Source organism: Mastigoproctus giganteus, chromosome 13 (genome assembly GCF_048544385.1).
Source record: "Mastigoproctus giganteus isolate SK-2022 chromosome 13, ASM4854438v1, whole genome shotgun sequence".
In the NCBI taxonomy this organism is placed as follows: domain Eukaryota; kingdom Metazoa; phylum Arthropoda; class Arachnida; order Uropygi; family Thelyphonidae; genus Mastigoproctus; species Mastigoproctus giganteus.
In genome coordinates this window covers 58629485-58644930 of record NC_143587.1, presented here as the reverse complement: position 1 = coordinate 58644930, position 15446 = coordinate 58629485, and the positions used below count along the sequence as shown (strand labels likewise).

General features: G+C 35.9%; 1 protein-coding gene across 1 annotated transcript in view; it reads left to right on the top strand.

Moving 5' to 3' along the window:
* Nucleotides 1-15446, top strand: part of LOC150076086 (BLOC-2 complex member HPS3) — a 198507-nt gene that overhangs the window by 30044 nt on the left and 153017 nt on the right. The window contains exons 5-6 of the mRNA XM_090387254.1: nucleotides 5066-6001; nucleotides 12214-12548. Coding sequence (XP_090243380.1) covers nucleotides 5066-6001; nucleotides 12214-12548 — 1271 coding nt within the window. The remainder of the gene's footprint in view (nucleotides 1-5065; nucleotides 6002-12213; nucleotides 12549-15446) is intronic.

Here is a 15446-nt window from a genome sequence, read left to right as displayed (position 1 = left end):
ATGCAGGCTCAGCAGTTAAAGCACAAAGAAATCAAGTCCTGCCTGACTGAAAAATACCATCAGAGACTCAGAAGCCTGCTGAAAGCAAAGCTGAACAGAGGGAACACAGTTTAAAGCCATAAACACCTATGCAGTCCCAGTGCTAACATACTCCTTTGGGGTCATAGATTGGACTAACAGAGATGGAGAATATCATGAGAAAGGCAAGGACAATGATGACCAAGAGCCACCAACCCCACCGAAGTCAGCCGTGGAGAGACTGACAATAGCTCGGAAAGAAGGAGGAAGGGGTCTAATAGACCTCATCGAGCAACAGAAAACAGTGATTGATAACCTGAAGGATTACTTCCAGAAACACATAGTAGTACTCTACCAGGCCATAAGGAAGATAGACAAGTGGTATACCCCACTCAACCTAAGCAGGAAGATCCCTTTTCCCGCACAGATGGCAAAAACCAAGCTGGAATGATGGACAAAGAAGATACTCCATGGCAGAAACTACAGTGACCTCTGTCAAGATCACATAGATAAAATTGCTTCCAGTGCATGGCTCACAAGCAGGACTCTTCCCTGAGACTGAAGGATTCATGCTTGCCATCCAAAACCAGGTAATCAACACCAGAAACTATAGAAAATATATCTCCAAGGAGCATGAAGTGTCAGATGACACATGTCAGTGATGCCACCTGGCCTCAAAAACAATCCAACACATCACTGCTGGATGCAAGGTGACCACCCAGACTGAGTACACTCGTAGACACAACCAGGTAGCCAGGATAATACATCAGAAGCTAGCAAGGAAATACCAGTTGATCAAAGAAAGTGTACCGTACTACAAGTACGAATCCCAGGCAGTACTAGAGACCCCAACCCACAAGCTGTACTGATACTGTGCCATAATAACAGATAAGACAATCCCCCACAACAGACTGAACCCTTGTGGACAAAAACCTGTAATAGAAACATGGCAGTCTAGTCTGCGCAGGAATCGGAGCGAGGAAGTTGTTCTTGCTCAACTCCGCATAGGACACAGTCATTTGACACAATCTTTTCTGCTGAGGGCGGATGACCCTCCTATGTGCGAGTCTTGCGACACCGTTTTAACTCTAAAGCATATTTTAATAGATTGCGTTCATTTTACCCATGTTCGCAATATACATTTTACCGCTTTTACTCATCCGACTGAGCCTTATACACTCAGTCAGATTTTATCAGACAACGACCATGTGTCGGCAGTTTTTAAATTTTTACAAGCTATTAATATATACACACATATATAAATAACAATTTGACGAGGTAACCTTTTTAAAGGTTACCAGAATTTATCTTTGATGATATTTTAATCGTTTCCTGGTGCAGCATAACCTTGGTTGTTTTTGCGCCAATAAAACCAAAATCAAAATCAAATCAAAAACCTTGTGGACAAGAAGCAAAGGCTAGCTATCTGATTTACATAGCAGTATCCAACACTGGCAACATCCAGAAAACCCATGAGGAAAAAATCAGCAAGTACACACACCTAAGACAGGAGATCAAAGAGATGTGTGGCTTATGCAACAAGTTACAATCATCTTGATCATCGTGCCAACCACCGGTATGGTGCCAAAGACCTATATAACAGCCTAGCAGCAATAGGATTCCCAGTGATCATCTACAAGGAACTCCAGAAAGTCGCAATCCTGAACATCTGTAGGATAGTCAGAAAGTTCCTCAGCCAACCGTAACACCAGATATAACAAGAACCACCCTGTGTACTTGGTAGCAATACCCATAATGAAGTGGAACCCCCAATCAGGGAAAAATAACATAAGAGCAACAACAACAATAATAATAATGAGGGAGGGGATTGACTGACCTCATTGAACAAGGGAAGAAGGCGATTAAGAACCTGCATTATTACTTCCAGGAAAACAGTGTCAGTCTACCAAACCAAAAAGAAAGATAGACAGACAACACTCGACCTCAACAAGGAGACCACGCTGACAAAGACAGAAAGATAGGCAAAAAAGATACTCCATGGCAGACACTACAATGACCTCCATCAAGACTACATAGATAAGATGGCTTCCAACACGTGGCTCTTTCCCGAGACCTAAGGATTCGTGTCTGCCATCCAAGACCAGGTAATCAACACTAGGAAATACATCACTAAGGACCAGAATGATAGATGACACATGTCAATGATGCCACCTGGCCCCAGCAACAATCCAGCACATCACTGCAGAATGCAGGGTGATCAGCCAGGTGGATTATGCTCGCACACATGACCAGGTGGCTAGGATAATACATCAGAAGCTAATGCAAAAATACTGGCTGATCAAAGAAAGTTTACTGTATTATAAGTACAAGCCTCAGGCCATACTAGAGACCCCTACTCCCAGACTACACTGGGAACATGCCATAATGACAGACAGGGTGATCCTATACAACAGACCAGACATAACCCTTGTCGAAAAGAAGGAAATGGCTACCTACTTGATCAACATAGCAGTGCCCAACACCAGCAATCTCCAGAAAAAATACAAGGAAAAGATCAGGAAGTACTCAGATCTAAGACAAGAAGTCAAAGATTTGTGGCATATGGAACAAGTAATGGCCATCCCGATCATCGTATCAACCACCAGCATGATGCCAAAGAGCCCCCATAAGAACCTAGCATCAATAGGCTTCCAAGAGAACACATACGTGGAACTCCAGAGAGCCACAATTCTGAACACCTGCAGGATAGTAAGAAAGTTTCTCGACCAACAGTAACAATAATAATAGTAGTAACTAGACACAACTAACCACCCCATGCACTTGTTACCAGTACCCATCACAGGGTGGAAAAAATCCCATAAAAGGAGAAAGGGTTTATGATAATAATAATTATTATAAGAAGATACAGGTGTTGTCTTTTTCCAATATTGTTCAGAAGATACACAGAGAAAAGAAAAGCAATGGGGATGAAATAGAATTTGTTGGGAAGATTTAAGAAAAGTTGCATAGCTTATGGAATAAGAATAAATTTTGATGCGAGTAAAGTTATGATGATTGGTACAGACTAAAGCAAAATAACTATTTAAATGAATGATAAGAAGATATTACAATGGATTAATACAGCTATCTTGACAGTCTAATGTGATGGGAGAAGTAGTCAGGAAATTAAACTGGAATTGAATTGTTATGGGTATGGAGCATCATGTTTTATGGGGCTGTGACCAGGGATCTATAGAAGGAGGATATTAGAAGAATTGAAGTTTTTGAGATGTGGAGGTGGCTTTAAAGGATGAAATGGACAGATAGGATTAGAAATAAATATTGAGAATGGTAACAGAAAACATGTTAGTTACTGTAATCATTGCATTACATTTCAGGCATGTTAGCAAATAGTAATAATTCATGATTTATAACAAAAAAAAAGAGAGAGAAAAAGCAACAACCTTTATGCATGAACCGAGAACATTTCACTTTTGTGCATCCAACATATTGCCCATTCATTCCTCCAATTCACTGCATTGCATGAAACATAATATCCAGTAATTCAGTTACAATATACAGTGTAAGCTAACCTATATGATATGTAAGAAAAATAATTGGGCAGGCTCAAAAAATCATTGTAAAAGCCAAATGTAAAATTTTATGAAAATTCATCTACTGAAAATCATTATATGTGACAGATAAAGAAATAATAATTGCCAGATTTCTATTGGTTTAATTTTAATAAAATTTTGGATGTCTTGACAAAGCTTTCTAAAAGAGCCTAATATAAAATTCCTTGAAAATTCATTCACTAGGAATCAAGTTATTATATGCAAACAGATATTGTTAAGGCAATAAACACTTTAAAAAATGGAAGTATAATAATAAATCCTATAAGGAAAAGAAAAATTGGACTGGGCATAAGAATATTCTAAGGGAGGAGAGATTGGTGAGAATGTCCTTGAAGGGTAAGAGACCAAGCAAAAGGAGAATCAGAATTTTAAATGGTTTGATAGAATCTAATAGTGTCATGTGTTGAAGGAGAGGGCTAAGGAAGGGAATTCGATATATGATTGAGTCTTTTTGGTCCTGTCATATGGCAGAGAACATTGATGATGATGAAACTAATCAATTTCTTAGCTGTGAGATTTCGATCTGATTATTTCTTTTTATAGTATGTGATCCATGTTTGAATTTTTAAAATATTCTTGTTCATGCTAAATTCTGAAATTTAGCATGTCATTCACCATGAGACAGAATTTGCATCTCATTTTTTTAAAAATTATATTACACAATGAAACTTTTATATCACAGTTCATTTACTATTCAAGCAGCTTGATTCTGTGTAACATCCCAAACAGTATATTTTTTAAGGTAAAATGAATCTAGATTTCCTGGAAGACCCAAATATGATTTTGGTTTCAATTTCTTTGGATAGATCATGGCATTTTGTCACAATATATTGATCATGGTGTATTTAAAAAAAAAAAAAAAATGGTGTCCCCTAGGAATCTTATTTTTAATTAACAGTATGGAAGTTAGCATGTTAAAATGCAAAAATTTGTAATACAGTTGTTTCTTGGCAAAATCAATTTATTCGATGCCAAATGAAATATAATGAATCAGAGCATGATAAACGTTATATACAGTTAGCAGTTTTGACACATCCACATATGCAGCAAAAAATATTCATAAGTTATGCAACATGTTTAAATTTGTAATTATGACTAATGCCTCTATTACTAATAATTTACAAGGGAAAGAACATACCTCTTATTGCATTATGAGTAAGAGGCACAATAACTGTTATATAAGGAGTTGCTCTAGTCAGAGCCTTTCTCTGTCAAAAGAAAATATTTCCTCCAAATAAAAATAATGAGATTTTAAATGTATTATAATTTTATTAAAATTATTAGATTTTTTTAACAGTTTAACCCAAACACAAAAAGAGAGTTAAAAACTTTATTTTAGTGTGGTAATACTTCCTTTTAACTTACTTTCTTATTAATTTTTATATCAACAAATAATTTTAATATGTAATGAGTTGTCTTACTGCATTATAATGTAGTTTTTTTTTTTATGTAATATCTTTATTTCTCTGTAGGTAATTATATATCAACATTGGAGAGGAAAGCATCCAGACATTCTGAACCTATCACTTATGTACGTGTTTATTTAAATTGGTGGACTGACACAAAGTGCCATCCAATGAGGGTTCATATAGCTGGCCAAGCTACATCAAATGGTGAGCCAGGAGGTCAGTTAGAAATGATAGAATTACCTTTAGAAGAAATGGCTTTGTGTATTAATTGCTGTAAAAAGACAGCTGTACTTGCTGTCAGCTTGGGAAAAAAAATTAGTGTGTACTGTTTTACATCAAAAATTCATGAAACATCCAAACAGAAATTTATTGACTTTGACCATCTTATGGATATTCATGTTAGTTACACCATTCATGAACTATCAGTTTGTGAAGATTACTTTGCCTGTCTTTCATCAAATCAGATTCATGTGTTCCGAGTTACTTTTGAAAAACATGAATCTCTCGAAACTGATGAAAAACAAATTTCTTGTTCATCAGACAAAATCAGTACTGTTGAAAATTATGAGAGATTGACATCATACAAACAAAAGGATACTGTCCTTCCTTGGAGTGATCCTTGTATTGTTGAAGATGAAAATCACATTGAATGGCGGTTTGAATCGTGCACGGAAAATGCTACTGTCAACATTGAATGGGATGAGTATTTAAAGGAACGGCTTCATCCTAATTCTTTTCCTATTACTCTTCATCTCCGGAGTATTGATGAAATTAATAGTGAAGAGAATTCAAGTTTCACAGCACAAGAAATAAGAGGACCTATACTTAATGTACCTGGAATCAATTTAAAGATCAAACTTGATTCTAAAGTGTTAGAAATTTGGCATGAATTAACTTTAAAAAAAGTGCATGCTATTACTCTGCTCCACAGGAGATTTAATTTTTCTGGAAATCATGGACATCTTCTAGGATTGCATCTCTTTCCCTTTTATATATCAGGTAATAATTTATCTCTCTTTCATTTTTTTACTACTTTTTCGTATTTTTAATTTTTATAGCTGCTACTGTGTTGAAATCATTATTTTATAGCCAGACTTTTTTTTTTTTTTTTTTTATAAATCATCTTGATAATACTGATTTATCTTATAAATCAAATCATTTTAACAAGTAGATGCCCTTAACTGATTTTGCTGATAGGAAACAAAAGTTTTATTTATTTTTTTTATCTCTAAAAAAAATCGTTTTAAATTTTTTTTAGTTGTAAGCCTAAGTGTAAGCCTGGGTTTGCATTAAAAATACAAAATATTTTCACATGGACTTATGCAAAACCAGTTAGTTTGTGTAAGTCCATGTGAACATATTTTGTATTTTTAATGCAAACTTTAAATTTGTCTTTAATCCCTTTAAGAAATTAAAGACAGATTTTACTCAGTTGCAGATTGAAGTGCCTAAATTTTCAATTTTTTTTCCATTTCAATTCTCCTGTGTACCATGCTACTAAAAGAACAATGTAGATCTTTGTCACCTTTTTAATTATTGGAAGAGAACTTTGATCTCCTCTGAACATTGGAAAAGAAGTTAATATTAGATAATAAAAGGAAAGGTTAGAATTTTTTCAACCAACAACACAGAAATTAATTGAGTATTGTCTTTGAAGTATAATTTTATTAGAGCTTCAACCTGAATAATCTGATATGCTTGGTACCAAACTAAGTCTCCAGTTTATTGCAGACAGTGTATGGAAGCATTAGCTCAGGAACTTGAGAAGAGATAAATAATTAAGGCCCTTCTGCAGAAAAGGCTATTTGTCAGTTCAAGGCACTCTTGAATGATGTAAAGATTGATAGGGAATGAAGAAAAAAAATTTAGAACTTTTCAATTAAAAAATGTTAGATGGATTCTTTCTTTGTTGAAGTTCTTAAAAACAAGATCAATTTCAGTGAACTTTGTTACATTGTGAAACTGGTTTTAATTTTGTCCCACAGTAATGAATATGCCAAAAGTGGCTTCTCTGTAAATAAACAGATTCTCCTAGAAAAACTTAAAAAAGAATCTTGGTCTTCTTATATCAGGTTTATAATACTGTTACAGTTGTTGTAGAAGTGTGGGAGGGGAGATAAAATAGAAAAAAAAAAAAAAGACATGATCCAAAAAGGCATGTACAAAGAAGCATGAGGAAAGTTTAAGAAGGAGAGAACAAAATTATCGACAAGAGTGCTGAATAAAAAACAAAGAAAGTGCAGACCTAATGAAATTTACCTCTTAAGTTCAGAAAAAAAAAGATCCAGAAGTAAAAATTCTTGAAATCTTAGAGGAAAAACTTTTTTCAGGCTGGCACTGCAGCATTCAGCAGACCCATGTTCCATGTGAAGAATGAGCTACAGACATGACCCACCTGAATTCCAAAGGAGAATTCCTGACCTATCCATTCCAGCAAAGACCACCTTTGAGGCTTCCTGTGATGAACAGAAAAAGACCTGGAAAGATTAACAAAGTAATGTAGAGAGAGAGAGAGAGAGAGAGAGAGAGAGAGAGAGAGAGAGAATGAATGAATGAATGAATGAACATTTACCAGTGCAGGAGCTTGGGGACACAAGTAAAAATACATTGACAGAAGGCAGATATTAGTATTAGTAGTGGCAAATGATGAAAGGAAGCAAGCTTATACAACATTTGCAAAAAAACACACCATTTCCCTTACCTGTTCATCCCCTCTATAATTCTTCCTTAAATTTATTCAAACTATTCATTTCCACCAGATGGAAGTTTGTTTCATCAATCAACTACCCTCCACCAGATGAAAGCAAATTTCCACACATCTGCCCTGCAACCATCTTCCTTCGGTTTAAAATTTATGCCTGATTATGCATGTTGTCTGAGCAAGAGTATGAATGCTGTCAACATTTAGCTTGCTCAATTCATTCAAAGTCTTAAACATATCAATCAGATCTTGTAAGTGCCTAGTTTCCCAACACAATTTGCAGAACTGACATCTTTCTTGGCAAGAGTACCCTTTTGTTCCCCTTAGTAATCTGACTGCTCTTCTTTGCACACATTCCAACAGATCCCCATCCTTGCTAAAGCAAGCTTCCAGATCTGTGTAGTAATCAAGATGTTGCCTTACCCATATCCTTATACAGTGAGATAATTACATCCTTATTCCTGCTGGCAAAATTCCTGTATATCATTGACAAAACCCTCATGAGTTGTCCTAGCAACCTGTCTATGTTGCTCAGAGAACTTCTTGTCTGCTGACTGCACAGCCCCCCCCAGGTCTTTTTCATTCTCCACTACCCTGTGATACTACGCATTAGGTATGTTATTCTGGGATTACTGCTACCATATGCAGTACCTTGCAGTAGTCAATCTTAAACTTCACTTGCCACTTCTCAGCTCATCTGCTTAATTTTTCTAGATCTTGTTGCATTAGCATACCATGATTACTTCATTAACCCCCTCAGCCAACCTTCATATCATCTGCAAACTTGGCGCCTCCATAGCCAGGTGGGAAGGAGCAGCAGTGCGTAGCACACGCTTCTTGATTAGACCAGGGTTTGAGTCCATCACCACCAAATACGGAGGATGCGGAAAGGTCAGGGAATGACCACCACATATCCCGGAGCAATATGGCCTTAGTTGCTAATGCTCCTAAAAACCAAATAACAAACAAACAAACAAACAAACAAACATCTGCAAACTTAGAAATTAAACTTGATATGCCTTCACACTATCATTAATAAATATAGAAAATGACAGTGGGCCCAGCACTGAACACTGGGGAACTCCATAAGAAAAAAAAAATTAACTTGAACATGCCATGCCATACCATGCCATTTGGTGATAGTTGCAACAGAATATACAGTAGACTTTCGATTTTCTGGAATGGATGGTAAAAAGAAATTCCCTGATAATCTATTTCCCGATTAATCCAAAAATACAGTAAGCCCCCGACATATGTAAGAGATACGTTTCGGGCTTCCTGAAAGTTTCAGGAAGAAAGTCGAAGAAAGTCTTACGTAAGTCGAATTTTACGTAAAACTCTGGAATGACTAATAAAATATTGCTGCTGTATCCCTAATATGGCAAAATTACAAAAACTACATAATGTCCTCAGAAGAATGAAGAAATAGATATATATTTTTAATTAGTTCAATTACTAACTTTATCTGGGGACAGCAGTGAAGTAGCCGGGGTGCCACACAAGAAAAGAAAACATAAAAGGAAGAAAAAACGCATGTTACTGTACTGTAAAAAGTGATATGTATTTTGTAGCCTTGGTTATTATAGTTGACCTTCATTGGTGCTGATCGCTTCACCGCTTCTCATATTTTGTCTTTCTCATTTATTGTGTTCACCGTTGCCACTGACAAATCTTAATTCCGTGTGATGGTTGTTAATGTTTGACCATTTTCATACATTCTTATTAGTTTAATTTTCTTATCCAAATTGATCGCTTTCCTTTTGTTGGTAGATGTACTAGTACCGCTGTCACTTATTCTCTTAGTCGACACAATGATAACGATCAAAATTAAATTTTCTGAAAAGAACTTCACAAGGTTATCACCCCATGCGAGCTCACATTTTACTAAAGCACATTTCTGGAGGTCACTGCCAAAAAAACAATAAAAACAATTTGCACTTTCCGGGCTATTGGGCTTGTCTGTAATGTAACCAATTATAAATGGGTAGTAAACTTGATCCTATTGCATTTGCTATAGTACAGATAGCCGGAATTCTGTGGGCTTTTACGTTATTATGGTGAAATATGTGTCCCATTCACTGAAATCTTCAGTCATGTAAGTCCGAATCTACATAAGTTGGGTACTTACTGTATCGAAAAATGTTCAGCAACCTACGTAAAATGTATGGCGATAGATTAAAAATGAAAAAACTTACAACATACTACTCGTGTGTCCAATTCACACATAAATGCGTGTCCGATATGCACTACTCACGTATTGGACACACATTTATGTTTTACATCAAAATTTTGAATAATTTCAAGTTTTTGTTTAATTGAAAGCACAACTCTTACTTTTGCCCATCATTTTTGTGATTTCTAAACAAAAAAAAAAAGTTACTATAAAAAAAATTCCCACATCTCTGACATAAATAAACAAAATTTGTCCTTTTGCAGTGCGACGGAACACAACAATCAACGTGACGCACTAAATCAATCAAACTAAACATTTGGTAGTTTTTTTTTTTTTGTGCAGCAGGTGTGAAGAGAGCGGGGATTGCAAGATAATAAGTACACTAATCTCCTAATGACGACTTATAATGCTGCTTCTTGTCACTTATTTACGATTTGAAAAAAATTTGTTTATACCTATTCTAGTTATTACTTGAATTTTATGATTTCTGGTTGGGGTTTTTTTTTTTTTTTTATGGAGTCCTGAAGTGTCCCAGTTAATCCGATCCCAGTGAATCAAGAGTCTGCTGTATAATATTTTTCATGCCATTTAAAATATACTAGTAACCAGTTTTATATTTTCACTGTTTTAGTAAAGTGTTCTATACTGAAAAACAACATAAGTAAAGGAAAATGTTTATACTATTATTAAAACTAATAATGGTACAATAATGTATTAGCATATCTCAGATTAAATTTTAGAAAAGTAAAGGTGACGATGATGTGGAAATTTTTGAAATAATGAGCACTTCAACTTGCGTCGAGTATAATCTGCCTTAATTTCTTAAAGAATTACAGATTATTCTCAATATATAAGAATAATTTGTAATTCTTTGAAAAATTAAAGGCAGATTACATGCCACACAGTTTGAAGTGCTCGTTATTTGAATGAAATTTTAGTAAAGAATGAACTGGAAACATGATCTAAGTGAGTTCCAGAGAAGAATTTATCTGGGGGTAGTATCTCAGGCATCGTTGCCTATGTCCAGTGATCCAGTATGGCTGTACAACATCTCTCAGCTGACCACGTAATATAACACAAGGATGGGACAATCCATTTCAATGTGCACCGTGCATCAGACAATATGGTTGAGCTATCACAACTGACAGCTCACAAAGGTGTCTCTAGTGGTGGCTTATCTCAAGCAAATGTTGCCTAATGCATCCATTTCTCCAATGGGCACCGGATCAAAGCCATTGGACAGTGACTGACTGGAAATGCACCACGTAGATAGACAGATATGCTCAATATGAGGTTTTCGAACCCCAGTGCACAAAGAGAAATGTATAGACCAGCAGGGACAGTGTAACGATTTAGGCACATTTGGTTAGGAGTAATAGAGGCATGTGATGCAAGAAAGCAAGCGTATGAGCTTATGTAGCATCAGCTAAAAAAAAACAATTTCACACAACCATTCCCTTAAAAAGTTTGTCCAGTTCCTCCTTGAATGTATTTAAGCTATCAACTTCCACAATGACAGATGGAAGTTTGTTCCTTCAATTAACCACCTGCTGGCTAAAGGCAAATTTCCACACATCTATTCTATAACTGTCTTTCTTCAATTTGAATTTATGCCCCTTTGATCAAGAGATATAAGGATGCCCCCAAGAGTCCTTGGGGCACCCTTATATCTCTTGATCAGCATGTCACTGGGTGTGTCATACAGGTTCATTATTTCGGATCATGCGCACTTATGGTGACAGTCTTCCTGTACTATCAGTGCATCTGTCAACAAAACATGCTCATGTCACAGGGTTGCAGTTGTGTTGGATTGGCTCAGTGAGCATTCTGGTGAGTTCTCCATCATCCCATTGCCATCAGGCTTGCTAAGCTTGGGCGAGTTGAACATGGGTGGGATGTTGTAGAATTGGGCTGTTAGCACTTGGATCCAACATCAAATATTTGGCAAATGTGGTATGCCCTGTTGTCAGCGTGGGTTGCTATACCAGTGGGCACTCTCCAGTACCTTGTAGAGTCTATGCTTTGATATATACAGACATGCTGCCTGCTGAAGGTGGTGCTACCAGGTACATGCTACCAAAAATATGCAAAGCTATATCAGTGTATATAAATACTGGTTGGCATAAAATTGTTCCAGTATAAATACTGAAACAATTTTAATGCTGACCTCATATGAGGGATCAGTGTCATTTATGAAAAAGATACTGATCTCTCAGTGCCTTTTCATAAATAACAAACTATCTTTTCACTGTCTTTGCTAATATTGTGAGCTTTTACTAAGTTTTCTTAGAAATATTCCTGTGTATTTAAATGTTCATGTACTTTTTAATATTGCAGATGAAAAAGCTAAAAATCTTATTGATCCACTTAGTGCTGCTGCTGCCTCAGAAGAAGGTTCATTTTTATCTTCATTATCTCCTCTTTGTTCAAGTTTTCATTCTCATTTGAAAGGATTAGGATGTTTCTTTTCTGCACCTCAAGAGGGCTTTCTTTATGATTGCATTTCAAATACTGAATTGATATGCCAGTATCCCTACACTGCTGCTGTTAAAAGTGTTGCCATGGAACCAGAACTTCTGCATGTTCTTACAGAAACAGGTCTAGAAACGTACACTCTGAGATTGACACATCGAGCTGTCAGGCACTTTGAAGATGTGGATAATATTAAAAATGTATGTCAGTTTTAATACTTTTAATTAGTTTTGAAAAGCAGTACAGTGTCTTTTTCAAAGATTATGTATATAATTTGACTTTGGATTAAAGAGTGGAATAAGAAGTGAAAACAAATGCACATATGGTTTTTTAGGAGCTATTTCATCAAGCAATATGAAAACTTATTTGTAATGCATCCTAAAGTTAGTTGTCATATGTTTTTTTGCTCCCCAAATAAATTAACATATTTCTCATGATTTACACTTTAAATTTACTGTCATATTATTAGCATTAATAAAGGCATATGATGCAAAAAAGCAAGCTCATACAGCATCAGCCAAAAAAAAAAAAAAAAAAAAAAACCCTTCCCATTTCACTGATCCATTCATTCCAAATGTTGTCTAGTTCTGCCTTGAATTTATTTAAGCTATCATCTTCCACAACAACAGATGGAAGATTGTTCCAGCAATCAACCATCTGCTGGCCAAAGGCAAATTTCTGCACATTTATTCTACAACTGTCTTTCCTCAGTTTGAATCTATGCCCCCTCAGGTTTGATCTGAGCAAGAGGAAGAATCCCATTAGCATTGAGCCTGCTCAATCCATTCAAAGCCTTATACACCTCAATCAGATCGCCTCGCAGTTGCCTAGTCTCCAGAAGATGCAATTTGCAGAACTTAAGCCTTTCTTCGTAAGAGCACCCTTTTGTTCCCCTCACCAGTCTTGTTGCCCTTCTCTGTATTTGTTCTAGAAACTCTACATCCTTCCTAAAATGAGGCCTCCAGACCTGTACACAGTATTCAAAGTGTGGCTTGACCATTACCTTATACAAGGGGATAATCACCTCCTTATCCCTGCTTGCAAAATTCCCGTATTTCAATGACAAGACCCCATGACCTACTCTGGTAGCCTGTCTGCATTGCTCAGAAAACTTCTTATCTGACTGCACAATTAACCCCAGGTCTCTTTCATTCTCCACTACCCTGAGTCTAACACCACCCATTTGGTACATTTCTCTGGGGTAACTGCTACCCATATGCTGTACCTGGCATTTGTCAGTGTTAAACTTCAGTTGCCACTTCTCAGCCCATCTGCCCAATGTTTCCAGATCCTGTTGCAGTAGCATACTGTCATTACTGTTATTAACAACCCTGCCAACCTTTGTATCTGCAAACTTTGACTTTAAGCTTGATATACCTTCATCAATATCATTGATAAATATACAAAACAACACTTTAAGCTTGATATACCTTCATCAATATCATTGATAAATATACAAAACAACAATGTACCCAACACCAAACCCTGAGGGACACTACTAATAACATTAGTCCACATAGAGCAGCATCCATTGTTACCACTCTGTCTTCTCCCACTCAACCACCCATTTAACCATTGTAGCAATATGCCCTTAATACCATACTGCTCCAATTTGTACAGCAGTCTTTGATGCACAACAGTATCAATAGCTTTCTGGAAATCCAAGTATATGATATCAAAATTATTTTTTGCATCCAGTTCCTTTGTAACCACATCATACTATCCAATCAAATTTGTCAGACAAGACTTCCCCTTAACAAACTCATGCTGTGTCTGAATTATTACTGGTGTCTTGTCTAGATGATCCTTCAGTGCTTCTTTAACCAGTGACTCAATTATTTTCCCTTGAACAGAAGTCAAACTAACAAGTCTGTAATTACTCATGTCACCCTTTCATCCCCCCCACTTTGTGAATTGGAGATACATTTGCACATCTCCAATCCGTGGGGACTTCCCCTAAGTCCAAGGATGCTCTCATAATTATGGCTAAGGGTTTACTTCCTATGCTACCTCCATTAATATAACTGGGTAGATCCCTTCTACCCAGTGTCTTTCTTATGTTTAACTTCAACAATTTCTCCTCCACTTTTCTCTCAGGTATTACAGAATCATTTAACTCCCTGTTAGAGTTTGATAAACATCTGGCCCTCTCCTCGAATAACTCCTCATGTATGAATAGAAAATTTTCCTTTAGTTTGGCAGCTATCTGAGAATGAACATCTATAGTCAAACTATTGATATCAAGTGAACCAATCTGATTTAATCCCTTCCTTTTAGAGTTTATATAAGTAAAGAAGTCTTTGCATCCTTTGCCAAAGATTTCTCATAATCTGCCTTCACTTGCCTAACTTTTTTATTCAAAATATAAGGGCAATAAATGTTTATTTGTTGTTTAAAGATAGTGAAGTCAGTTTGTTAACCAACAAAAGTTTACCAAAAATGTTATTAGATAACTAAAAAAAATTTACATATTAGGAATTATATAGATAACATGAAATTTTATATTTAATATAAACAAAAAAAAAATTAATTCTTTGTTCTTTCTTTTCTCAGAGGAATTTGTTTTATAATTGGAGTTAATTTGTTAATGTTATAATTGGAGCAGTATACTACTTTCCTAATTTCACTGACACTTTATTGATGCTGTTAGTGCCATAGAATTTTCATAATAACTGAGAAAATATCCTGTAATCCACAGTTTATGCACCACTAGATTAATCTATTATTTTGGTCCACTGAAATGATTGCATAATGTTTTGTATGTGGTTCCTTTCTGTGGCTAACTAGTGAATATATAAAATCATTTATTGCCATTGAGTAAAGCAAGGACAATAAAGCAATACCCTACTACAACCCCAAGCTAGTGGGGGTTACAAGGTGTAGCTATTAAATAATGAGACTTGCAATAAAATAAATATAATGAAATATTTTGTACCTTACAAGTTATCCCCTTCAAAATAATTGCCTTGGACTTGCACACTCTGTTCCATTCATTTCTTCCAAGCATAGAAACATATCTGGAAGTCATCTTCTAAGTTCTGTCAACACTTTGTCAATTTTTTTCTGAATGTATTCAATGGACTAAAAATGGGTTCCCT